Source organism: Carcharodon carcharias, chromosome 2, assembly GCF_017639515.1.
Source record: "Carcharodon carcharias isolate sCarCar2 chromosome 2, sCarCar2.pri, whole genome shotgun sequence".
In the NCBI taxonomy this organism is placed as follows: domain Eukaryota; kingdom Metazoa; phylum Chordata; class Chondrichthyes; order Lamniformes; family Lamnidae; genus Carcharodon; species Carcharodon carcharias.
Genome location: NC_054468.1, coordinates 196,057,349 through 196,083,261, shown reverse-complemented (window position 1 = coordinate 196,083,261; position 25,913 = coordinate 196,057,349). Strand labels below are relative to the sequence as shown.

At 42.9% G+C, this 25,913-nt stretch overlaps 1 protein-coding gene across 1 annotated transcript in view; it reads right to left on the bottom strand.

Annotated features, from left to right (window-relative positions):
- The window catches only part of pkdcca (protein kinase domain containing, cytoplasmic a), a 56,987-nt gene that overhangs the window by 10,129 nt on the left and 20,945 nt on the right, over positions 1-25,913 (bottom strand). Inside the window, exon 5 of the mRNA XM_041208989.1 lies at positions 23,609-23,716. Coding sequence (XP_041064923.1) covers positions 23,609-23,716 — 108 coding nt within the window. The remainder of the gene's footprint in view (positions 1-23,608; positions 23,717-25,913) is intronic.

The window sequence follows — 25,913 nt, the reverse complement described above, 5'->3', positions numbered from 1 at the left end:
GGTGGCATGAAGAGTCATAGGGATGTGTGGAAGGACAGAGCTTGGCAAAGAGAGCATGAGGGACCATAGGGGTTGGCGGGTGGGCAGCGCTTGGCATAGGGATTTGAGGAGGCCCTTTTGAACTGACTTTTCAAAAGATACCCTCATGCAGACTAGGGATCACAACTCCTCTGAGGGTTCATGAACCACAACTCTTTAAAAACCTGACCCGACTCCATGAAAATTGTGGAGGAGTAGGAAATGCCTATCTCTGCAATGGAGATGACCAAGTTGGGAGTGCCAGATGTGGGCTTCTGACAGGGACAAGCTTACATCCTTTAAACTCCTGAATATCAGACAGCCCAGGAATGAGGTTGGGAATCCCAGATTTTTTTAAAGGGCTCCCAAATCATCACAACTCAGTGAAAATCCAGGCCTACGAGTTGCCCTAAAAACATATACATGGCTAACATGGGGAGGATGGCCAGCAGAGGTAAACATGCTTGAGTGACCTTTTTCACTGGGAGGTGGTGGAGGGATGGAGTCCTTCATGGGGCACAGGGTGCCCAAACAGAAAGGATATCTGGTGGCTTCACTACTTGTTGCAGGTATCCCTTTTGCCACTGGCAAAATACCAGAAGTCTTTTCATTGGCAATTAAGGGTCTTAATTGGCTCACGGACACATGACTCTTACCCTGCCACTGATAAAGTCTCAGCAGAGGCAGACAGGTGAAAGATATGGCACCCCCCATCATGCCACTAGATTTTACACCAATCCTCCCTCCCACTCCACTCTCTGCCAACCTACTCCTGAGGGGGTGGGAGGGTGGTGTTGGGGAGGGGGGATGCATAAAATTCCAGCCTAGGTTTTTCTTCCAAATAATTTGGACTGTAAAGAGACACACAACATAGTGGGCTAATTGAAAACAGATGAATTAGTATATTGTGGTGATTTTCAAGCATGTTTGAAAAAAAAAACTGGCTGTAGCCTGTCCAGGCTAGAATGAAAATTCTTCCTTTAGTTATTTAGTGAAGCATGTTCTTTAGTAAAGCAGTGCTGACTTGCCACGTGCAACTTAAATGGACAACTAACAGATTTATAGCCATGCGACCAGGCGGTCACATTAGTTATTGGCAAACAGATGTTTTGTACTGTCAGTTCAATGCCATTAAATAGGGTTCAAAGTATTAAAAGATGAACTTTTAAAATTTGACTAAAGAAAAAAGCAAACAGTTAACCGCTTGCCCACTGAACTTCATAGAAGATGTATTTCCTCTTATAAAAAATGTTGATTAGCTGTATATCCTTGATAAATATACCACCTAGGAAGTTCTTGTTAAAGTTTAGTTCCTGGCAAAGTCAATAAAACCCTGCCTAGGAAACCCAGTGTTTGACAGCAATGCAAAATGATATATAGATCAGATTTAACAAATCTTCTGCTTGGCAGTGTGGTATCTCTATTTACTTCCCAATTTATCAACACTTTCTAAAGGCAGTGAATTGTGCTGGTTCATACAGGTTACACAGTGCTGCAGCATCTTACCCAGGCGGCCATTCTCTATGTATGAACTGCTTAGCCGGGATTTTCCGGTCCCGCCTGTGGTGGGAATCTTCGCGGGCGGGGCGGAAACTTTGACAGACCAGCCAAATGCCCCTTGACTTTGGGCAGGAATTTCCGGTCCCACAGCGAGCGGGACCAGAAAGTCCAGGCAGTATGAGCGGACTATACTTCCACACAGATTCCCTAGACACTGTTCACACGCATTATCCATGGATAAGTATTTACTGGATCTTTAGTTGATCTTAGTCCTTCCCAACACAGGGGTGTTAAGGGGAAATATAACAACTCTAACACCACCAACAAGCTCAGCAGAACAACTATTAGGCCTTGAACTTTCCTAATTTGAGTGACTAAGTATAATATCAGGTGACGAACCTTTGTAGTATGCCAGTATTGGCAGAGCATATCAAGTTACTTTTCGTTATATATTTTATATGCACCATTGTATCTAAACACAATAAAGTGTTTATAAATACAATTACATGGGACAGAATTTTGCCCTTGTCGGGTGGGCTTGGTGAGGATGGGCGGGGGCAGTTAGGAAACAGACCGCCGCCCAATTAAGGCTCGCCCAGCATGAAACATGTGCTCAGCGCTGCCTGTGCGGGCGGGTTTGGTGGGGGGGTGGGATGGAGGGCAAGTGGGGAGAGCAGGAATTTTGCACATGCGCGTGAGTGCATGCTTCATAATCTCCCTGAGGCACAGAGCTGCCTCAGGGGGATGAAGCATTTTCAAAAAATAAATAAAGAAATAAATAATATAATAAAACATGTCCCCACATGTGACTCTGTCACATGAGCAGGGACATGTTATTAATTAAATTTTAAATATTTTATTTACTTTAGGGAACCTCATCCTGCCCGTGGATGAGGTTTCCCAAAAAGTAGAAAGGCCACTTGGCCATTTTGCCTGCCCACCAACCGTAAGGTTGGGCGGGCAGTGAAAAATTTAACTTAATAACCTTGTTAATGGCTAAAAATTTTGCCCATGGTAACACACCCCCTTAAACTGTTGCTAATGGTATTAAGAATAACAGCAGCCCAACCGCAAGCATTTTCACTTCGATAAGTTAACTCAGCATTCATGATGCAGTGAGTGTACTGAAACTCAGCTTCTCTTTTTTCTAATGTGCACATAGTGGCAGCATTGTGACACAGTGGTTTAAAAGCATAACATGATTTGGACATTTGCTCAAGCACAGTGGTATTTCTGGCAGTTCATATTTGGGCCATACCAGTGGAAGGAGGTATCAGCTGGAGGCCAGCCGCTTACTTAGAGGAATGGAAAGTAATTGCTTCATCATAATCCATGCCCTTGGTCATTTTTGTACAAAACTTAAGACCTGCATGTCAATCTCCCACCTCCACAACACAGGGACATTTCACTGACCCCGTGCTCCCAGAATAGCGACAGGAATCTGAACAACATTTTCAGAGATAAAATGAAAAACCGGGGAAATATTCTGAAATAGAAATTAGAAATGTGTGAAATATGCTGTTGAGACCAAAACATTAATTTGCCTTTGCTTTTTCAAAAGCTGACTGACCTGTTGTGCACTCTCAGTATTTTGTGTATTTATTTCTTCAGAATTCAATTTGCTCTACAACTAATGATGCTTTCGTAAATCAAGCAGCAGATTGAAAGCAAGTTTCTCAAAAGCATGCACCAAAGAAAGGGACAATATGACATGTTTAACACACTTCAGCAGTCAAGTGTTTAAATGTCTAATCAATGACTTTTCAATTATTCACAAGCAGGAAAAAGGTGTTTTTGAGCCCTTCAACCATCTCAAAACAAAATGTAAGAAAATGGCAATAACTGCAACTTCAAAAGTTCCTTTATGATTCACTGCACAAAGCTCTATCTATTAAATCTACAGAAAGCCGACATACTTCTGAAAAAGATGTTGCAGATAAATGTGGTTCAGCAAATTCAATATCCATTACTCTGTGAGGTGCATGTCTCTGTTCTATTCAGTTCTCACAGAAAGAATGCGGCTTTTAATAAGTAGCATCCATTCAACTGAACTATTTCTAAATCAAATCCTAAACACTGAGTTTGATTGTTGCTGTTAGAGCTGGACTGGCGTCTTCTGCCCCTCCCCCCAAATCAGAAACGCAAAACTATTTTGCTTTTTTTTTTCTCCCTTCACATGAATGGTGCAGAGGCTTTTAATTAACAAAACGTTTCTTGCTCTGTTTGACAAAAAAGGTTTCTTGATGGGATTCTAAGAAAGGAGTACATGAAGCATGTCGGTTTGATACTTGCCCAGTTCTTCTGGCCTGCCCTATACTGCACCCTTGGCTGCCATTCAGTCTCGCTTCCCTTCATGAACTCCCTCTATTCTATGTGGTTCAAGGGAAAAAAAATGTGTCCTGTCTCTCAACTCCCCAGCTGCCTCTGAACTTTTAAGCTAAGCCATGCAGCAGCAAATTAAAATAATCACTAATGAAGATTTTTTTTATTTGCAGCTGTATGTAGACTGCACCTTTTAACCTTCCTATGTTGTTTGAAGTCTTCTGTCGAACTACATTCTCAGCAACAAGTATCCTTATAATGTCACATTCATATTACCAGAATGACTTCCACTTGAAATGATTTCTATGGCAACTTTGGCTGCTGCTGCATGCAATATGCCCCATTTATGTCATGGCCGATTAAATAGCGGTAGCACCAAACAATAATCACAATTTTAATTTCTTGTCATGAGTACTCCCCTAATGGCTGGGGATGATCAATACTAGCCACTGAAAATAAAACTAATTTGCTGCTGGCCAGAAAGGGGACTGAACAATTAAACAGCCAATGGACATGAAACATGGTGACTTGCACCCTATAATCAACAAAAACAACTTATATTTGTAAAGCACCTTTAACATAATAAAATGTCGCAAAGCAGTTCACAGGAGCATTATAACACAAAACATGGTGGAGGTAATTCTGATGTTGCTTGGGTGCCACTCTTGTTCTGAGAGCTTCTATCAACAACAGGAGCTGGGTTGAGATGACTCAAACTTATTCCTTTCTCTTCCGAATTCTCTCCTGTTTTGAAAGCATTTACTTGCTAGGAATATGATTTAGCAGCTACCCTGCTACCTTATCCAAGTGATCAATGCTCAAATGTTCTCATAATGAATACTATCAAGTTATTGGACTGTGAAAAGTATCATTGATCCACATACAAACACTTTTGGGCAGTGGTGATTACATAGTGATCATGAATGAGAACCTGGCTCACCAGCTAATTATATCCATTACCCCCATCAGCAAACTGACTGAGATTAGTTCCCTCAACACACTCCCAAGACTGGACTGAAACTTACTGGTTCATGTGATTCAGAATCATACCAGGTGGCACATTACTCCAATTGAGAGAGCTTTAAAATTAATTTTGTGCAAGATCCTCACAGTTGCCAGTGAGTGGAGGTTTCATTCCTCTGATCTGAGCCAAACCTAAATGCAGGTCTCAAAGATGCTAGGGCAGCAGACTAACCTACTGACCCACATGGGCATCCTGGAGATACTTGTTCAGCCATGCTGAAATTGCTGTCTTGTCAATCCTCATCTTGGCAGCTGAATTGACAGATCAGAAGAATGGTGCACTTGAACCTGGGTCATCAGATTTTGTTGTATCAGTTAGTTGTTAGGTTGATAAAAACTATCACAAAGAGGCCAGGAAGCCACTGCTAAAAGCAACTCATATTCCTTAAAATATTGGCACCAAGTTTCAGAGGTAGGCATCCAAATTTCAATTAAAGTAGTCATCGAGTATCACAGCAATTCCCTACATGCATTTCATGCATCCAGATTCCAAAATTGAGAAGCTTACAAAAAACATTACACTGAGCCACTTTGCATCAGACACAAGAAAGCCAATTCGTAACTTCAAGAAAGCAAGAACAAAGTCAGTCAAAAGTTGATTAAAGGGCTCTGTATAAAGTAAAATCAAATCAAGTCTCAGATGTTCTGAAGGAGCTTGATTTGGAGCCATGACAGTATCTCCAAACCTACAGAGCAGCTCCTATCACAGTCCTGCTTGTAGAACACAGCCACTTTCCCAGTAACTCAATTGGTACAGGTAGTGCATAGTTCAGCCATACAGATCAGTCAGTGTGTGCTAAACTAGCTGAGCTCAGCCAAGGTGGCAGTAGAGGCATCACAATTAAAATGGTCTTGGCTCACATCATATCTTAACACAATCGCCCTGAGAAAGGAGGAAAGAAAACAGGCAAGAAGGAGATGGCACTCAAGAAAGGATACATTTATTCATTAAACTGCCCACTTCATCATTAAAAATGATTTACAGTTAGCATTCTTAAAGGTTTCTCAATGGGGATTATTGTTCAAACAGGCACAAATAAATGAGTTGCACAACTCTAGTTATAAATAATTTAGTGTGAGCCATTTTTTAAAAGGTCTTTCATCACTAGATGGTCTGATCAGTAAGACACATTTCAGAGCATGTCTCAAAGCTCTGGTGCAGGCATCACTGCAAAGAAGCAGGAAGATCCATGAAGCCAGGTGTTTTCCCTAATGGGAGGGAGGGAAAACTGAAAGCAGAATCATCTTAAATTTGCTGTTACAGAGCAAACAGTGGCTTGTTTCAGAGGGGCATTGCTGCTGTTGGGAAAGCTGGACACTCAGTCACCTTTTTGAATTTGGTGTGATGTGGAAAGGCTCCACAGGGGCTAGAGATGTAAATCACCTTTAAAATGTAATTTTTCAAAAAAAAAGGTGCTTCCAAATTATACCCAGAGACTATTGCTGATCATTTGCTTATGCAGTAGACTATCATAACTAAAGCCACTATTTACAACCTTTCACATGTGTGAAAGCACTTCTGCACCACATGGTAATGCAATTTCCCAACACTTTCATCATCATTTACTGCACTTCTCTGCACATTGTCAGTCAGCATGCCTTCCCTTTGCATTTAAACTGTTTACACGGAGCTACTTGAGGTTGCTATTAGACTGGCCTTCCAAATCATGTTAAAGTGGTAACATGTGTTACATGGAGTGCTAGAGTCCACAGCTGGCCAGGTAAATGGCAAAGGGAAACTAAGATTTAAATATAGGAGATATTATCATGTGAAAACTGTCTATAGTTACTCCATAGTAAAACACAGTACATATATTACACTCTTATTAGTCTGCTACTTCAACTTGCACAGTTACTAATTTCATTAATTTAAAATGGATAATTATCTGTAATGATTATATTTCATATCCTGTACATTAGATAAAATAGCCTTTATTTGACAGGTGGCCATCCACATGCCTCAGTGATTGTTTCAAAACATCCTACTTTTGATTCTGATACTTAACCTATTGATTGGCTAAGCTACATAGACCAACAAAGTGGGTGCTGAATTTGCTGACCTCAATAAGGGATGGGGGTAGGAATATTACAAATTGCACAGCGTTCTCAGCTTAGGCAAAGGAAGCTAGACAGGGATCCTGCTCTTCATCACAATCCAGCAACTCCTGCTGAAAGCACACATGTGCTGATCTTCTTGCAGTGAAGACAGCAGTGTGTGCATATAGCCCATTCCTGAGCTCTCATGGATTCTCCTATAACCAGCAAGGGGTTAAGCAGGCATGAATCTCAGTCCAGATTTCCTCCCACAGCCACTAAGAGATACCACAGCTTTACTTGATGCATCCGTTTTCATCACAATCGAAGCCTGTTTGTGTCCTGCAGTAATGCTGCATAGTGCCTTATTTTATAGACAGTAGCCTGTTTCCTGCAATGAGTAAAAATTTCCTGCAGTCCTTCAAAGTGATGCTGTCCAGGTTCATGGACGAGGACAGCAATTCCATTATAAAGGGTAAGTTTGCAGTTTAAATAGGTCTTTTTTTAAGTTGCCAAGTAGAGGTGACAGTGAGTTGTCCCAGTGACACCAGACAGTAACATTAAGACAAGTGCTATGATTTAAAAAATGGATAGCATTATACAGCAGCATTATACAAATAATAATTGAACTATATGTGACTGCAAGGGTCAATTAGGAGTAATAGGGTTTATGAATTATTGCAGCTTGCTGGAACTTTTCTTGATTGCCTTACGAGTTAAGGAGGAAATTCACAAGGTTTAACCTGCAGGTATTCTCACTTCTCCTTGGAATTTGTTTGACTACGAGAATGGATCAATGATATACACGGTTGTACCATGGGGCAGTCTGGATGGGCTGTGTAGCCTTTTTCCAATTCTCTATTTAAGTATTTTAACCGTGCAAATAACTTAGGAAGTACCTTCAGTTGCATCAAATTGCTAGAAAGAAAGAAAAGTATCAAACCAGATGAACAACTTGTTTGCAATGTAAACATTGTAGGACACAGCAAAGGCACACCCAGCCTACAGGGCCCCACAAAGCCCTCTTCACTAACATCTGGTGGCTGTTGAAGACTAGCCAAGCAATATCCAGACATAACGATGGGAATCATTCCTGTTAGCCAAAGTCCCAGACTCCTCCATCACCGTAGGAACAGTTAGTGAATCTCTCGAGCCTGTTTCACCATATCATGATATTGATCTGTACCACAATTTGATTAACCCTCCTTTGTTCCATTTCTCTTATTCTTACCAAAAAAAAAAATCAAGCAATCTAGTTTTTGAACATACCATCTGACCCAGCATCCACAGTTTTTGAGGGGTGGTGGAGAGAGGGTGGGGGGGTGGTGGGAGGGGGCGCATGGGGAGTGGTGGGGGTGGGGGGGTGGTGCAGGTGGTAGCAAAGTTGAGATATCACTGCGCTTCATGTGAAAAAGTATTTTCTGATTTCACTCTTAATAGCTTAGCTTTTATTTGTTCTGAATACACCACCAGAGGAAATTGTTTCTCAGTATTTACACCTTCAAATCCCTTTATCATTTAAACATCTAAATTCAGTCATTCCTTAACCATCTAACCTCAAGGGAATATAAGCCAGCTTCATGTAACCAGTCTCCATATTTTAACCTTTTAAGCCCTGATGTCATTCTGGTGAATCTGTGCGGTCTGTCTTTCAAGGCCAAGGTATTCCTTCCTGAGGTCAGTACTGAAAACTGAACGCAGATGGAGTCTGATCAGGCTCAGCACAACAGAAGCATCACTTGACATAAAGGCTGACATTCTATTAACCTTCTCGATTACCTTTTGTACTTGTGCACTAGCTTTTAGTTATTAGTGGGCATGGACACCTAAATCCCTTTGCTCCTCCACAGCTCCTAAGCTCTCACTGTTAAGAATATATTTCAATTTCTTTTTCTCAGACGCAAAGTGGATGACCTCACATTTTCCTTCATTAAACTCCCTCTGTCAAAGCCCACTCACTTGGTCCATCTATATCTGTTTGCAATTCCCTGGTCCCACCCACATAACTTACTCCAGTGAATGGAGTCATTGGAAGATGGCTTTGATCATTGGAGGTCAGCAGCTCAGTTTCAGGATATTGTTGTAAGAGTTCCTCAGGACAACATTCTAGTCCTAACTATCTTTAGTTGTGTTATCAACAATCTTCTCTCCATGATAGAGTCAGAAGTGGAACTGGTCACTGCTGATTGCACAGAGTCAGCTCCATGCGCAATTCCTCAGATAATAAAGCAGTCTATGCTGGCACGCAGCAAGATTGCGATAATGTCCAGGCTTGGGGTAATATGTCTCAAGTAACAGTTTGTGCCACACAAGTGCTAAGCAATGACCATCTCCAACAAGAGAGAGTGGCATTCAATGGCCTTTGCCAAGTTCCATGCCAGCAACATTCAGAGAGGGAGGGGAACGGGCACCACTGAGCAGAAACTCAAATGAAACAGGCACATAAGTGCACATAGAAAAGATATGGCACAGAATGAGGCAGATTAGGGCCTACGGATTCTGTGGCAAGTGGCTCACCTCCTGATGTCCCAAAACCTTTCCAACCTCTGCAAGCTATGCTGGGAGTTTGATGGAACACTCTCCACTGGCCTGGATGGGTTGGGGCTGGATCACATGGCCTGATGCATGTCAAAAAGAAGATCCTCCACTATCATCTTGGAAACAAGCACTGATGGGCAATAAATGCGATCGATGCTCACACCCCAAAAATGGATGAAAAATATTAATCTCAATTCACTTCAATTTGTCCAAAATACAATCCTGTCCCAGTTATTAGGAGTCGCTTTCTCTGAGCAGCAACATGTTGATGAAAGATCACCACCCACTCTGCAAGATCTTTTTACTTTAAATATGAATGATTCTGGACGTTAGCCAAGACAAGTTTGGCAATGATCAGAGACACCTGCTGAAGCTCCTAGAAAGGGGGACTTCCTACAACACATCATGCAGGTATGCAAACGGTATGCTTGTGTTGTGAGCTTCTGTTCATCTCTGTGCCAAATCCTCCCCCCAAGTCAGCAGCTACTCCCATACCTTTCACAATCACTCAAACGCAGCCAGCATGACTGGTTGATCTCAGATAAAGAGACTAAAGATTTCCTGTGAGCAGTGACCAGCTTCATTCAAAACAATATGCAACAAACTTCAATTTTTTAAACATCCAAGCGCATTCTCAACCAGCTGTTACCCCCATTGGAGACATCCCATTGCTTTAAATCTGTTAGATTATATTGAGGCTTGGTACCAAGTTCAGTCCTGTGTCCTGCCAAGAGAGGCCTTCACCCGCAAAATTTCAATAAAATTTGGAGGCTCGCAGCAGTAAATCATAGTACAAATGACAAGGTTATGGTTGATTTACACCTTAATGGCCTTTTAAAACACTAAATACATGTCTATCTCCAGATAGGCACAGCAATAAAATCACACATTTTCATCTCTTGCAATGTATTAAAATATGAATTGACATATGCATTAAACATGTAATCAATGTTTGCAAGATAAATTAAATCAGTTACTTCTTAAAATATCATTGATGTTGATATCAGCAATATTTTGTGAGACTGTGGATAAAATACCATTCAATCAGACCGTTTGATGTTTCTGTCCCTGCAGACGGTTCGTTTCCCAGACAACACTTAAGCAGTTTCAAATTGTGGCCTGCAGTAATATTTCCTGGCAGCTACTCCTGTGTGATTTTGTCATTTCTAATGTTGAACTATCTTGGCGATCAGGGTACTTCCCTTCGTGCAATTCTTTCTCTTTTACTTTGAAGCTTTTATTTGAAGTGACAAGTATTACAACTTGCAAGCTGCAGCCATGTAAAGAAGGATGCTAAAACCACTGCTTTGCTCGCCAATGTTAACTTATAATTTGCACACTTGGATTTTTGTTTCATTTGGGAGTTTCAGCCAGAAAGATTTTTTTATTTCACATGGTCATTTTAATAATTATTTAAAGAAGGACAATTTTTGATCATTGAACAGGTTTTCAAATCCTTTTGCAGCCTGCACACATCTCCTTTGCCATTGGCTCCTCATCAACTTTGGCCTCTGCCAATGCCAATCTCAACAGCTAATAGGAGTTGGAGAAGTGGCTTTCTTGCTAATTTCTCTTCTCTTCTGGGTAGAAGGTTCCAACTGTGCCATAAATTACTCAGTGCAGAACTTTACAGATGGTGGAGTTTCCTGCCCCTCCACCTGAAGAGTTGGCAGGGAGTGCGTCTCCGCCACCGCCGTCCGCCCGAAGCTATTTAATTCTCCAAGAAGCATTAATTGACTGAAGAAGGGATTTCCGCCCCTAACTCAGGAGGAGCTCCCACCCCATTCAGCTGCCGGCCAAGCACCCACTGGAAGCGGTGGCCACTGCTGGGACTACAGGCAGCCCCTAGATTTCATATGCTGGAGCACAGGGTGGAGGTAAGTGTGTGTGGGGGGAGGTGGCGGGGTGGGGGGGCCGCGAGCTGGGGAGGTCTCATGGCAGGGATGGGGGGGTGAAGCCCAGAGTGGTTGGAATAGAGGTGGGGGTGATAACAAGCCGGGTGGGGATGAAGCACCTGTGGTGGGAAGGGTAAGGGGGTAATACCATGCCCAATCTTGAAAGGGAGCCAGTAATAGAAACTTCCCCACCTTTTCTGCCTGAGGGCCAAGCAGGGTGATCTGCTGGGCTTCCCCCCATGTCCCCATCCCTGAACTCCTCCCACCAAAGAAAAATTGTGATCAGGCGGGAAGCGGCCCTTAAGTCACCAATAATTTGCCACTTAAGGCCTCAATTGAGATGAGGGTGGACAAGCTACCCTGGGCCTTGCCCGCCCCCTGTAAAATCAGAGGCAGCTCGGTAGCAGGCGGGCAGGTGGTGGGAAGGCCACCCAGGAATTCTTATGAGCCTCCCACCTGCAAACCTGCCGGTAAAGACTGTAAAGTTCTGGCTAAAGAGCCAAAACTGGAAAAAAAGACTCCCACCCAAATGTTCAAGTGATAAATGCACTCCCTGATCTGGGTTTGAATCAGCAGACAGTCTCTGCTGGGTTAGCTGGTCTCAGCTGGGGTTTTGGCTCCATAGTTTTCATCACTGACCCTGACCTAACAAGGATAAAAATAATCAAGCAAAGTTGCTGCTCCTGGTCATTATCTGCCTGGAAGTGCATATGTGGACAACAGACAAAATTGAGTTTAGATTCAGCTGTGATTCCTTTCAGTCAAACAATCCGTGCACTCACATTCTAGTTTAAACAAGAAGAATGGCAAATTGTGTCAAGCGCCAGAGGATGATAAGTTCCCACGGAACCATACCACGGCACGTTCAAAAGGGGAGAAAATTGGAAGAAACAATACTGTAATAGCTTACATTACTGGCCAGCAGATTCTCCATGACAGTTTTAATACTTAAATAAACGACTTTTAAGGGTAGATAACCTTATGCTACCAAGGTGACTGAATGTCTGTTTAACAGCTAGATCAATTCTTTAGCCTAAACAGAAACTAGATCATGTGCCCAATTCAAGGTTTTCCTTTAAAAAATTTTTTTGATAAATATCTTAAAATTTGACAATAATTTCCACTTTCAGTTAATGTGTTGTTTGAGTTGAATTAACTTGACAGTCATGCTTCTTTCAAAGAACGAATACGATACATCACATGTAAACAATCTTGGTGAGTACAAAATGATCTGTTACAGTTTGCCTCCAGGCAGGTTACTGTGAATACATATAGGTAAAAAACACAACAACAATTACAGCAGGCACAATTCACGAGTAATAACTCAGTCTTGTATACATTCTCTATAAGCCCATATCCCAAAAGCCTGTAGGGTCAAACAAACTCACTTTACAGTTTAATGCAGTGTAATAGGTGCAATAGATTGTGGTCTCTTTATTCAGGTTGTCTGAAGAACTCCCGAAGCTGAATTTAATCAGCCCTAATGACCATTTACTCTACCCATAGCAGTCAAGTTATGATTTACTGCTCAGTTTAGATCCTGGCTGGGAAAATGCCAGACTTTCCCAAGTTATCACCTGCAAATGCAACATTGTTCCAGAAAATACAGCTTCAACAAAATAAAATGTAAGCCCACATTTAGACTGCTGCTCACAAAAAGGGTATAAAGTCAAGAATATAGAAGCTGACAGAGCATAGCTGCCTATCCTCTGCAGATATGAACTAAACTATTCACCATTTTATTAACATGAGCCATTGCAAAGTCTTCACAATCCATACATTCAAATCCCAATTTTCCTCTTATCTGTTCTCTGCTATGTTTTGCTTCCCTTCAATGTAACCGTACTAATCATACACAAGGATTGGTGAAACAATAATGTGGGTCTTTATTGAAGGTAAGATAATAATGTCCATTGCAAGTCTGGTCCAACACATGTCTGACCTCGACCAATGCTGCTCATAGACTGACTACAAGTCATGAGACTAAGGCTGGGATTTTCCAGCCCTTCTGTGGCAGGACCAGCCGCGGGCGATTCGGCAGCCCAGCCGAAAGTCCATTCACCTTCAGCAGGACCGGAAAATCTTGCCCTAAGACATCACATCCTGTCGAGATACCAATGATTGACAGTAATTTTAAGATATGCCTTAAAGGTGCATGTCATCATATCAGAACATTCTCCATAGGAAGTGTGAGGTCGGTTTTCGTCTTCACTGAGTGGAATTCTGGTGGGTGGATTTTTCAACCTTTACAAAATTCATTGACTTTAATTGGATGATAAAAGCGGGGGTTCTATAATGGATGGGTGACCTACTCCACTAGATTACTGCCCAGGGAGTGAAGATACTAATCTACCCTTGTGCCTTCCTTCTTAACACATAGGACAGGATGTGCGGGTGTGATCGGTGGGCCAGGGAGGGCTGGGGAGCGGACCGCCACCTGCAACTGACCCCCAACTGCGGTTTCACATTGGCTGGCCAATTAACGGCCAGTCAGCATGAGGTGTGCGTTGATATGATTAGCATTGCCTGGGTTGGGGGCGGGAGGAGGGTGAGCGCTGAACTCAGCGTGGACACGGCGGGGAGTGCACACAGAAGTCTCCCTGAAAGCAGAGAGCTGCCTCAGGGAGCTGAAGATTTCAGAAGGATCAAATAAAGATTTTTAAATCCGGGAAAAAATATCCATGCAACACAAGCAGTCACCTGAACATAAAAATTCTGTGCATAGATTTTTATTTAATCACAGAAACCTCATCCCACCCTTGGATGAGGTTTCCTGAAAAACGCAAAGGTCGCTTGGCCAATTCGCCCGCCCACTAACCGTGATGTTGGAGAGGCAGCGAAAAATCCCAGTTAATTGCGCCGTTAATGGGCTTAGTAGCCCTCTTAATTGACAGCGGGCACGCTTCCGAGTATGGCGTGCGCCTGCCGACCGAAGTATCGCACAAGTGCACGATAATGTCAGGTGAGCGGAAAATTCTGACCATAGCTTCTAAGAAGTTGGATGATATGCCAGGTTTAATAAAATCTCGAAATATGATATGACTGACATATTTCACGCACAGAAAGCACATAATGTGTGATCCAGTCTCCAAGACAGAAGACACACGCTGCAGGATCCAATTTCCATTCAGAAACTGTTCTAATCCAGAAATCCATGGAGTGAGGGATAGGACTGGAGGCAATCTCCACATGTTTTTATAAGTTTCTATTCACAAATATACATATTACAAACAAGCATCTAATAATCTAGCCACCACAGCTCTTATTTATAGGAACACAAGTGATTCCCCAGTTAATGCCCACCACCTGCATAAAATTAAACACAATTAATAGAAGCTCTATCCCATACTGTGTAGCTAAAAGCAAATGGCCTAAATGTACCATGGATTTTCTCAAGCCCTGGCTGTGCCTGTGGAAACACATGCAGCCCTCCCATACTTGTGCAGCACAGTGCATTACTATACAAGCATTATGATAAGTGAAAACATCTTTTCAGCCCTCTGAAATTAGTGGTGCACATTCTCCCTGTTGATTTTATGTCTGACATAAATTTTCTTGTATTTTTAATTTTTGCAATTCACGGATCAAATTTTATGGATTTGTTTTGGTCCCATTTTTATGGCTTATGCACTTTCCCACAAGATATTCACTTATTCAAAGGGGAGAGAGATGCGGGAGCTTAGTTATACCAGCAGAAGTGCAATGGGGAAGAGCCTAGGGTCAGCCCCTTAAGTATTGTTGGGTTTCCGCCAGGGATTGAGGTTCAGCCTGAGGTGGGGATGCTGGGTGGGGGGAGACGGGAGGGCAATCCTTTTGCTGCAGCAGAGCTATCCTGTGTGTGATTCTCTCACATTTAGTCAATGTTCAATCGATGGAATAATGCAGCAAGTTCTTGGAGTCTCAATTTTAACTTCTAGTGCGAGTTGGGCTGAGGTGGACAGGAAATTACCCAGCTTTCTGCAGCGTGAGATTTTAATCCCAGGCCTCATCAGGACCATGACCAAACCCAACAAGAGGTGCTAACTGGCCAGGGGTTGGGTGGGATTGTGGTTGACAGGCGCTACAATCAAAGGCCCAAAGGTACAGTCGGATCAGTCAGTTAAGAGGTTAGGAATGGGGCCTGGATGGCCTTACAATCAACGTGGGGGGAAGCCTGGGGCAGGGAGACCTAAGCTAGTGCTGTTTAGTTTGGAGGTGCACTTCTGCACACTGGATGACATGCAGTTTAGAGAAATTTATGTTGTCTTAGTACCCAATGTCACATATCATAAAAATCTTAGAGCAGCTCATGGGAACCATACTGCAGAAAGATGAGTAAGGTGGAATGAGCAAAAGTTAGAGAAAGAAAGAAACAGAAAAGGCAAAAAAGAGATGGAGAGAGAACAGGTCTGATTGAGAAGAAAAAATTTAAAGATTTCAAAAGACAGATTAGGAAGAAAGAGATAAGGGGCTGAATTTTCAATTGCCAGTAGAGTTGAGAATGGTTGTGGGTACACCTAAAAAGTTGTGTTCCAAGAAGGTGTGTCTGGATCCTGCGTCTCTGGGCGCAATCCAATTTTCAAAGGAAAGGTAGGAGGGGTGGAAACAGGAAACCCACTTACCTTCAATTAACAGCCAGTTAAACTCCTTGAGGAGCTTGTAAAAGGGATGGGGAAGGAGACAACTGGATTCTCAATTGGGAAATAAGCAAACCTGAACAGTCTGGTGCATGTTAGTGTACAGCTACTGGATTCAATGCGGTGGGAAAATGAAAGTTCTTTTTTACATGGTGGATAACGTCGGGACCTGGTTGATCTTGTGCTGTATCATGTGCATTGCCTCTCATTTGGACATATAGCCACTTTCATGCGCAGTTAGTGTTGTGTTTTATGTCTCGGAGATAGACAGAGATGACACACCAGTTTGAGAAGGAGTTTTATTTACAATGCTTTTAAAATGGCTGCAGTCACAAGATGACAGTTTTCTGTTTCAGTTTAGTTTATATTTTGCTCTGTAACCACATCCAGCCTTGACTAATAGCACACAGAACTCAGAAGAGTCAACAGACTCACATAATCAACACCGACTTATTGAATAATTGAATACTAATGTTCGCTGCTGGCCCTCCAAAGTGCTACCTGTTCTCTTCTGTAAGGAAGCATCAGGCCCCCATCTTGGCTACCAGCTGCCTTTGCTGCTCACGCTCTGCAGGTAGCCCCTGCCTCCTGGTAACACTTGGTGCCCCTAATTGGACACGAGCTCAATTCCGGCCCAGTAAGGGCATTTACATTTAAAATACACAGCATGAGAGACACAGCTGATGTGCAGGATCGGGACCTGAACATTATCTGGGATTCAGGTTCCCAACTCTGATTTGAAAATCAAGCCCAAGGTGTAAGAGAGGAAGATGGGGGGAAAGGGAAAGTAAGGAGACAAGGCAAACAGGGAAAGAAAGACAAGAGTGTGACTGGGAGAACAGAATGGGGACAGAAAGAGAAAGAAAAGAGAAAGTACAAAAAAAAATTGAGAGACAGACAGAGGGAGTGATAGAATGTGATATGCAGAGAGAAAAGGAAGAAGAGAGAGTGTGACAATTAAACACAGCCCGAAACAAGGACAGAGAAAAACTGACCATAGTTTTCCTGCTGTTGCTAACCTCTCTTTTCTAGTCATCAATTTTTTAAAATCAAAACAATGCACAGCAGTTAATCCACAGCACCTCAACGGTGGTTCCGATTTGCCACTTAAACTGAGATCAACCAACACCAGAGAAACCACAACCTTCCTAGCACTTTCTCGACAAAGGTATGTTTGTATTATTTATTGTGGTGCTGAGAATAAGTTTAATGTGTTGACAGGCGTCAGTCAGCAGGGAGCATGACGGATATCAGAGAATTAGAAAATCATCGGAACACCTGTGCAGCTTTTCATGCTAATTATGAAGCAAGGTAACTACAGACAATCTGGGGTTATTTCAGTTCTATTTGACAATGAATGGCTTTTCTGTCCTTTCTATTCCCCGCTCTGAACTCCGCAATCAATCATCACTCCTCTCCCTTTGCTATACAGCTGCAGTGAAGCGGTAAGCGACAGACGCCCATTTCAAATCAAACAACCATCAACCAGCCAGAAAGACTGGACAGCTCGACTGCAGTCGGCTTAGGGCCTGCCCACAACCCAAAACTGTTCGGAATTCTTCTTCACAATACCCGAGTGTTTTTATTTTGTCTCATTATCCTGGTCATGTGTACCAGGAATGTGACAGATTTGAACATTACAACATGAAACAGTCAGAGAATGCAAAAACACACAGGAAACATAATTTGAACTTTTGATATGTTTGATTATTTATTTAAAAAATGGATATTCCATGAGGCAGAGTTAACAGGAGCAACTGACAGAAAAAGGGATAGTTTCCAATGAAGAGACCTTTCCAAACTGTTGAGCTGTCTTTTCTCCTTCTGGTGTGCACAGACCTGCTATGAATTTCCAACATTTCTGTTTTTATTTAAGCTAAACAAATTTGCTGTTGTGCTGCTCAGGCTAAGTCAATGGATATGCTGCTTTATAAATAACGCAAGGCACATTCAGCAGAATCTTACCGCCTTAGTTGAAAGCCCAATGGTTTACGAAGTCTCTCCAGGTACACAATCTTACTGGAGGAGCCAGTTAACAGGCTGCCTCCAGGAGCCCCTTCCATTTAAGGACAATGGACAGGCTGCACAGCCGGGGTGAGTGGGGCAATGGAAGCACCCAAGGCTCTGGGTGGCTGGCAGCCCCACCGTGAGAGATGCCTCAAGATGGAGGTGCCTGCTGAAGACTTCAGCTAAAGTTTAAAATAAACTATGGGCACAGCTGGCCGGTCACCATAGGGCATGATAGGATGGCTTGCAGCAGCAGTTTAAGTCCTCTGTACCTGCGACTCTGGTGGAATGGGGATAAATGAAAGGAGGCCTGCTGCCTGGAGGCTGCCTCCGTTCTCCTTGCGAGCTTCGGACTCAATGTGACCGGTCTATTTCCAGTAAGAGGTAAGATCCTTGCAATGTCACCAATTTGCCCCTAGTGGCACTTAATTTCCCTAATTAGTGACCTGCTGCTGGATGAGTAGCTGATGTCAGTCTCACCCTGTGTCTTGCGACATCATTCAGAAGTGGGTATGCATCAGGTGCCACCTCGATACCAGCCTCCTAAGCTGCCTTTGCGATGCTAAGATTTTGTCCATCAATCCATGTAAATACAATGGGCAAGAAATTTCACTTCCATCCCCAACAGTGGCACAAAGTCTCCAGGGCAGCAGTTCTGCATGTCGGTCCATGCCATCCCAAGGCCTGTGCCAAATATGGCTTTGGGCATCACTTGAATGCCTACAGCGAGCTGTGGCTGCCAAGCATCTACCCTGTTGCAGCTCATCAATCAGCTGACAAGCCAGTTCAGGGAGGGACAAAGACGTAATCCTGGGGGAGGGGGAGGAAATGGAATGACTAGCCGGTTTAACTTCAGTGGTGGGAAAACTTCTAGAAACAATTATACGGGACAGAACTAACAGTCACATGGAAAAATGTGGATTGATTTGGAAGAGTCAGCATGGATTTGTTAAAGGGAAATCATGTCTAACTAACTTGCTGCAGTTTTGTGAAGAGGGAACAGAGGTGGTTGATGAGGGCAAGGCCGTTGATGTGGTGTATATGGACTTCCAAAAGTCATTCAATACAACGCCACACAACCAACTTGTGAGGAAAGTCATAGGTCATGGAGTAAAAGGAACAGTAGCAACGTGGATACAAAATTGGCTGAGGGATAGGAAAAAGAGAATAATGGTTGTTTTTCGGGCTGAAAAAAGGTTTGTAGTGAAGTTCCCCAGGGTCAGTATTGGGACCCTTGCTTTTGCTGATATATATAAAAACGATCTAGATCTTGGTGTGCATGGGACAATTTCAAAGTGTGCAGACGACACAAAACTTGGGAGAATTGTAAACTGTGAGAAGGACAGTGTAGAATTTCAGAAGGACACTGACGCATTGGTGAAATGGGCAGATAGGTGACAGATGAAGTTCAATGTAGAGAAGAGTGAGGTTATACACTTTGGTATGAAGAACATGGAGAGACAGTATAAAATAAAGGACACTATTCTAAATGGTGTGCAGGAGCAGAGAGACCTGGGTGTATATGTACATAAGTCATTAAAGGTGGCAGGACTGGTAGAGAGAACTGTTTCTAAAGCATACAGTATTCTAGGCTTCAATAATAGGAGCATAGAGTATAAGAGCAGGGAGGTTTTGATGAACTTATATAAGACACTGGTTAGACCACAGCTGGAGTATTGTGTACAGCTCTAGGCACCACACTATAGGAAGGATGTGAAAGCATTGGAGAGAGTGCAGAAGAGGTTTACAAGAATGGCTCCAGGGATGAGTTATGAAGAAAGATTGGAGAAGTTGGGACTGTTTTCCTTGGAGAAGAGAAGGCTGAGAGGAGACTTGATAGAAGTTTTCAAAATCATGAGGTGCCTGGACAGAGTAGATAGGGAGAAACTGCTCCTGCTTGTAAACGGACCGAGAACCAGAGGGCACAGTTTTAAAAGTGTTTTGCAAAAGAAGCAAATGCGAAGTGAGAAAAAAGCATTTATACACAGCGAGTAGTTAGGGTTTGGAATGCACTGCCTGGAAGTGTGGTGGAGGCAGGTTCAATTGAGGTATTTCAAGGGGCATTGGATGATTATTTAAATAGAAACAATGTGCAGAATTTTCTGCCTGTTGGGCGGGCAGACCAGACCCAATCTCCAGTGGGTGGGGAGCTGATCCCCACCTGAGAAGCGGGCCCCGCTGCCATTTTACATGGGCGGACCAATTAAGGCCCACCCAGCGTGACGCCTGGTGGGAAGCGCTATGCACTTCCCGTGCGGGCAGGGGCAGGGGGGGATTCCCCAAAAGCGAGAGTGCACTCTTTCACGCATGCGCACAAAAGAGTGCACACTCCCTGAGGCTAAATGCTGCCTCAGGGAGATCACTGACACTTTTAAAAACATTAAAGATAGAAAAAACAAATCCTTAACATGTGCCCCTCATGTGACAATGTCACATGAGATGGGACATGTTCATAAATTACACTGAAACTTTATTAAACTGTTTAAATCCCAACATGAAACCTCATCCTGCCAGTGGATGAGGTTTCATGTTTTTTTCAGAAGCCTGCCGGGGCTCCTGGCCTGCCCGCCAGCCTTAAGGTTGGACGGGCAGGCCCTTCAATTGTTTCAATGATCCTGTCAATGGCCTCAATTGGCCATTGACTGGTCGGCGGGTGCACAGCTGATTTTGCTGCGCTCCCGCGTTCCTGAAAATTTAAATAGGGTGGGATGATGCTGGGGGTTCCCCCCGATGTCATCCCGCATCATTTTATGCATCGGCGAGCGGGCCCCACCCACTGTTTGCCAACGACAAAATTCTGCCCAATGTGCAGGGTTATGGGGAAAAGACAGGAGATTGGCACTAAGTTAAAATGCTCAGAGAGCCAGTGCAGACACAATGGGCTGAATGACCTCCTTCTGCACCGTAACAATTCTGTGATTCTGTGAATGAAGCAGCAAAGAGTCAGATTCTGGTGAGCCCAACAGCAATACTCCTGCTTTTACTGAGCTCACAAAAGTAAAAAGATAAAATTTTCTGCCCATTTCTTTGAGCAGCCTCCAGTAATCCCTTTTAGGCCAATCAATGCCTGGCATAACTAGGCAAGCTTTACCCATTTTTTAACCTTGCTTTTATGTTTGGCAACTTACAACAGTTGCACCAGTCATAGTTCAGTAGCTACCAATTTCTCCCCTGTGTCAGAAAGGCATGAGATCGAGTCCCACTTCAGAGTCTTGAGCACAAAATCTAGGCTGACACTTCACTGCAGTACTGAGTGAGTGCTACACTGTTGGAGGTGCTGCCTTTCAGATGAGACATTAAACTGAGGTCCCATGCACCCCTTCAGGCAGATGTAAAAGATCCCATGGCACTTTTCAAAGAAGATAATCTGGCCTTATTTCATTGATGTTTAAAGGGTTCAGTCATGCCCAAACTGGCTGCTGTATTTCTTGCATTACAAGTGGGAGTACACTTCAAAATTTGTAGAGCACTTTGGAAGTCGAAGTGCTATATAAACACAAGTCTATTTTTTTTTGCAAATCCAATTTGCATATTTAAGGAGCAAATGCCTGGATGACTAAAAGTTACCCAAGGCAATATAGCAACAAGGGCTTTTCCAGTGAAGTTCAGATGAGACAGACCACAATGCAGAATTTTTCAGCCAAACACTTTTTAGATCAAAAAATGGGAAGGACCTGAGTTGAGTTTCTCTCCCTGCTGCTAAGGGCCTATGTCCCTTTTACAACAACAATAATCTACCTATGATTAAGTAAACACTGGGCTCATACAAAGAGAAATTAAGAGGTTGTTACTGTTTAAAAACAAACATGTTGCTACTTATAGCAGTCACGAGGCAGCAGATATTCTGGCTCAGGTATTTTCTGTCCTTAATTTTCCTTTAATCTTTAAATTTTCTTTTCCAGTGTGACACAGAGAGTTGAAGTGTGACAGGCAGGAGATATGCGCTAGTTGTACCATTTTTACAAGATTTAGTTATACATATATCATGTTCACTGCCATTCAAAGGTTTGCACTAGCATCTTAAAAAGAGACACTCTACCAACTAGAGAATGCACGGAGCTGGAGAAAAAGCATCCTGCAGCGTGACCAACATGAGGCACACCACACTGGATCAAAGAATTCTTAGACTTACAACTGAAAACAGGAACTTATTTGTTCACATTCTGATCATGAAACATCTAACAAACCAACCGCAATTATTTTTTACATTGAAATAAGATAACTTCAAAGCAGAGCAGTTGAAAAGTCTCTGATTTGTGGACACAAATTACAATTTGAGTACCAGCTGTGAGGGACTAGAATTAATCCATAAATATCTGTTGTAGAATGATATTTGGATGCGATTTGTACACATGTCAGATTGGCACCGTATGGGCAGAATCTTATGCCCTTTAAAAATTAATTGTGGGTCAAGACCATTTCCAGGCCCTGACATTGCACTTGCCAGCAACACAGAGGTGGTCCCTCTGCAGCTGACATCCATTTAAGGATGGCGGGCAGCTTGCTGACCCAGTCAGAGGGCCTGCAGCCCTGGAAGGACAGCAGCCCCAGTAGCGGAGGTGGACACTGCCGCTGCAAGATGGCACCTCCAACTTGAGGCGCCGTCTGAAAATGTATCAAATTTTTGAAATTAAAATGCGGCCACAGTTGCCAGGCCACCCTGTGGAGGGGAACACCCACCCTCCCAGCAGGATGGCTTGCAGCCGCGTTTGTGGCCCCCGATCCACATGCCTCTGGTGGAGGGAGGAATCGAAAGAGGTCCCGTGGGCTCCCCCAAGTGAGCCAATGGCAAGCTACCTCCAGGTTCCTGCCGTCTTAGGTTTCTGCAAGGGTCCGCCTGCTGCCAGGATCTTCCCGGCAGCATCTCCAAATACCCATCTCCAGTAGCAGTACTACATGGTGTATCATCGTAGTTTTTTGTATTTGTTTCTCTGTAGTGGGATTTGAACCCACAAGCTTCTGGGTGAAAAGTCACTGAGCAAAAGTTTACACCTTGGAAGAGGGCAACTCACATTCTGCATTTTCCTTTCCTTACAGCGAAGAGACAGATTCTACTCCTAGCGCTTTTGATGTTCACAAATGGTGGACAACATGCTGTTTCATGGACACACAGTAAAATGATGTTGGTCTATTACCCTCCTCCCACTTCCCCTGTCCCTACCCCAATCCACCCCCACATTGAAAGAGGTAGGGAGTATGATACTGTACCGAAATGGGAATTTCTCTTGAGAAATATTAGGGTGTAATATGGATTATGGCACCAAAACAAACCAGAGTCCTAAAAATCTCAAGTTGTTACTTCTTTACACGGCATCAATCAAACAGCACTAGCCTACAGGGACTGTTAAATAATAAAATAAAAGATAAATTTCATAAGCTACTCTCAGCAGAGGACCAACACAGATGTCACGTAGCTCCGCTTAATTGCATGCCAGGATTAAAATTACTTTATAATTATTTTTCTTTATACAACTCTGCCCTCATACACTCAAACCACAGACTTTCATCACAGTACTTTGAACATTTGAATCAATGACACAATCTGTGATGAATCAAAGTTTCCCTGCCCCCTCCATTTAACCTGATGCTCAAACAGTACACAGCATGTCTGGAGGTTTGGCAGTCTTGCAGTTAATGTAATTGAGGCTGTCTTACCCGAGGTTCGGCTTCTTGTGACGTTCTGCAGATATAAGCCACTCTTGAACAGGTACAGAACCTCCTCTAGCTGAGTCAGTGTCTCGTCTATTCCCCAGCGCAACTCCCCTGCAAAACAAACAATGTTTCAGTTAAATGCTTTCTTGTCTCCTTCAATCACTGGAGTACAATGTGACTTTCTCTTTCCATTTTAGCTTCTCAATACGGCCATGGTTAGTGCTGCCCTGAACAGTTTTCTCTTGTTCTGCTTCGACCCCCTACATTCAAACTGTGTTGAATACTCATTGTACTCATTGTACTGTCCAGCTAATTCTTTTTATTCTTCCACAGGGCCTTACAAACTGTGCAATGCCAGTTTTTTCTCCTCCTACAAACCATACAATTCTCAAGCTTTGAAAATCCAAACTTAAGCGCTACTTAACCACTACTTTCTGATATCCATTGTCTTCACTTCTATTCTTCTCATCCTTACACTGCAGGCCTCAGACCAGCATCTAGGCTTCTCAATTTAGAACACTAGTAGAAATCTGATGACCAAGGCCATGCAATGGCACAGAGGGTGCCAAGAAACAGGTTCTCTCTGCAAGTCCCAAGACAGCAAGTTGCTGATCTCAATTAGGCTTTTGCATGGAGGTGCCCAGGGGAATGCAGGCACATGCCCACAGGAAGGAAGGGGCATGATAAGGTCAAACTCCTTACTTTCTAACTGCAAAATGGCACTTGGCCATTTCTTCAATTTAGGTAGCAAAGGTACACGATATGGAGCAGAGTACAAGAAGGGAAGTAGGGGAGCTAGGTAATTACAAATATACCACATATGATGTTTCAAGCTTTATGTGATGTTCAATTAGATATCCTAATGTAATAGGAATATCACAAACCAGCTGTTACCGTTAGCAAACTCCACTACTGTTAAAAACCTTCTGCTCTGACAGTCTCACTTATGTTAGCCATTTTACAATTAATACCAAGTGGAATGGATTTGTCTGAGCTGTAACTCCAGACTGTGTTTATTATGTTGTTGTGGATGTGTCATTTATAAACCTGAGTATGGGACTGGCACTGTGAGTATGATATCTAGCAACATTGGTGGGGCTGGGGCTGTAAAATGCGATGAGCCATTCTAAATTCCATTGACTTTGACAGGACCGTAAAATCCCGCCGGCGTAAAATTCTGCCCATTGTCTATTCTTTCACAATGATGCAAATAAACAGGTAGAAGGCTGGGTCCCATCTCTGCTCTTTTCATGTTGCAGCTTGATACCACAAATCCCCCTCTCATCCAAGTGGGGATGGAGGAGGGAAGGTGGCATGTGGGGGAGGGGTGGTATAGGTTGACCTTAGCTGGCTCAACTACCATCTGTTGTTGAGTCAAACAACAGGGGTGCGGTGACAAGAGTCATTGAATACACAATGGCATATCCTACTGTCATCCTCGAGAAACCTAGCTGAGAACAATGTGATCAAGTGCCAATGTACGTGCCAGTGGAAGGAGTGGCTCAATCTTTCCTTTTTGCTGTGGTATCACACATACAGGAGATCAGGACATTAGTGACAAAAATGCATTTATGGTCATCTTGTAAAGAATTAAACAAGTTTGCACCTGTTTTCCAGTAGGCAAGTATTGTCTGAAATACCAAGGCACTGATAAATACTAGAAAGACTATATGTAATCCACAGGATCCATTCACTGAATGGACCATTTCCACAGAGCTAGAGTTTATACAGGTAGAGAGTTGCATATTTTTGTTGTATTATCATGATGGATCTAAAAACAATGTTGAATGAGAATGAATAGTTCCAGGTAAGTTTTTTGTTAAAAATATAATTAAAACAGAAAACAAGCATTATGGATTGGTAAAGCCCATAGCTCTCATCTGCAATGTGTTAAAAGAGGAGGATTTAAAGTGGTACTTGGGACAGATGTATGGTTTTTGTAGAATGTTTTATGAGCTCAGGGAGTTTTGCTTTTCTTAGGTAATGCTATTCAATGCTGGATGAGACAATAAATGCAGAATATTTGAGTGATTTGGTGAAGCTAGTCAGTTTTGGAAAACATTTTCAGCAACAATTTACACCCAGCTGCAGCACAACCAACAGGAGGTGTAATTTACTAATTTGCATTTCTAGCTAATACAAAAATCTACTTATTTCCAAAAATTTTACATTATGATTCCCCTGACCAATCACTGGCTGTTCTTCTGTTCCTATGCAACTCTATAATACTTGCAACTTCCTGTGAGCTATAAATGAAAATCCTAGGATTCTTCCCTGACCTAATCCCCCGGTTGGACTCTTAAAAAAG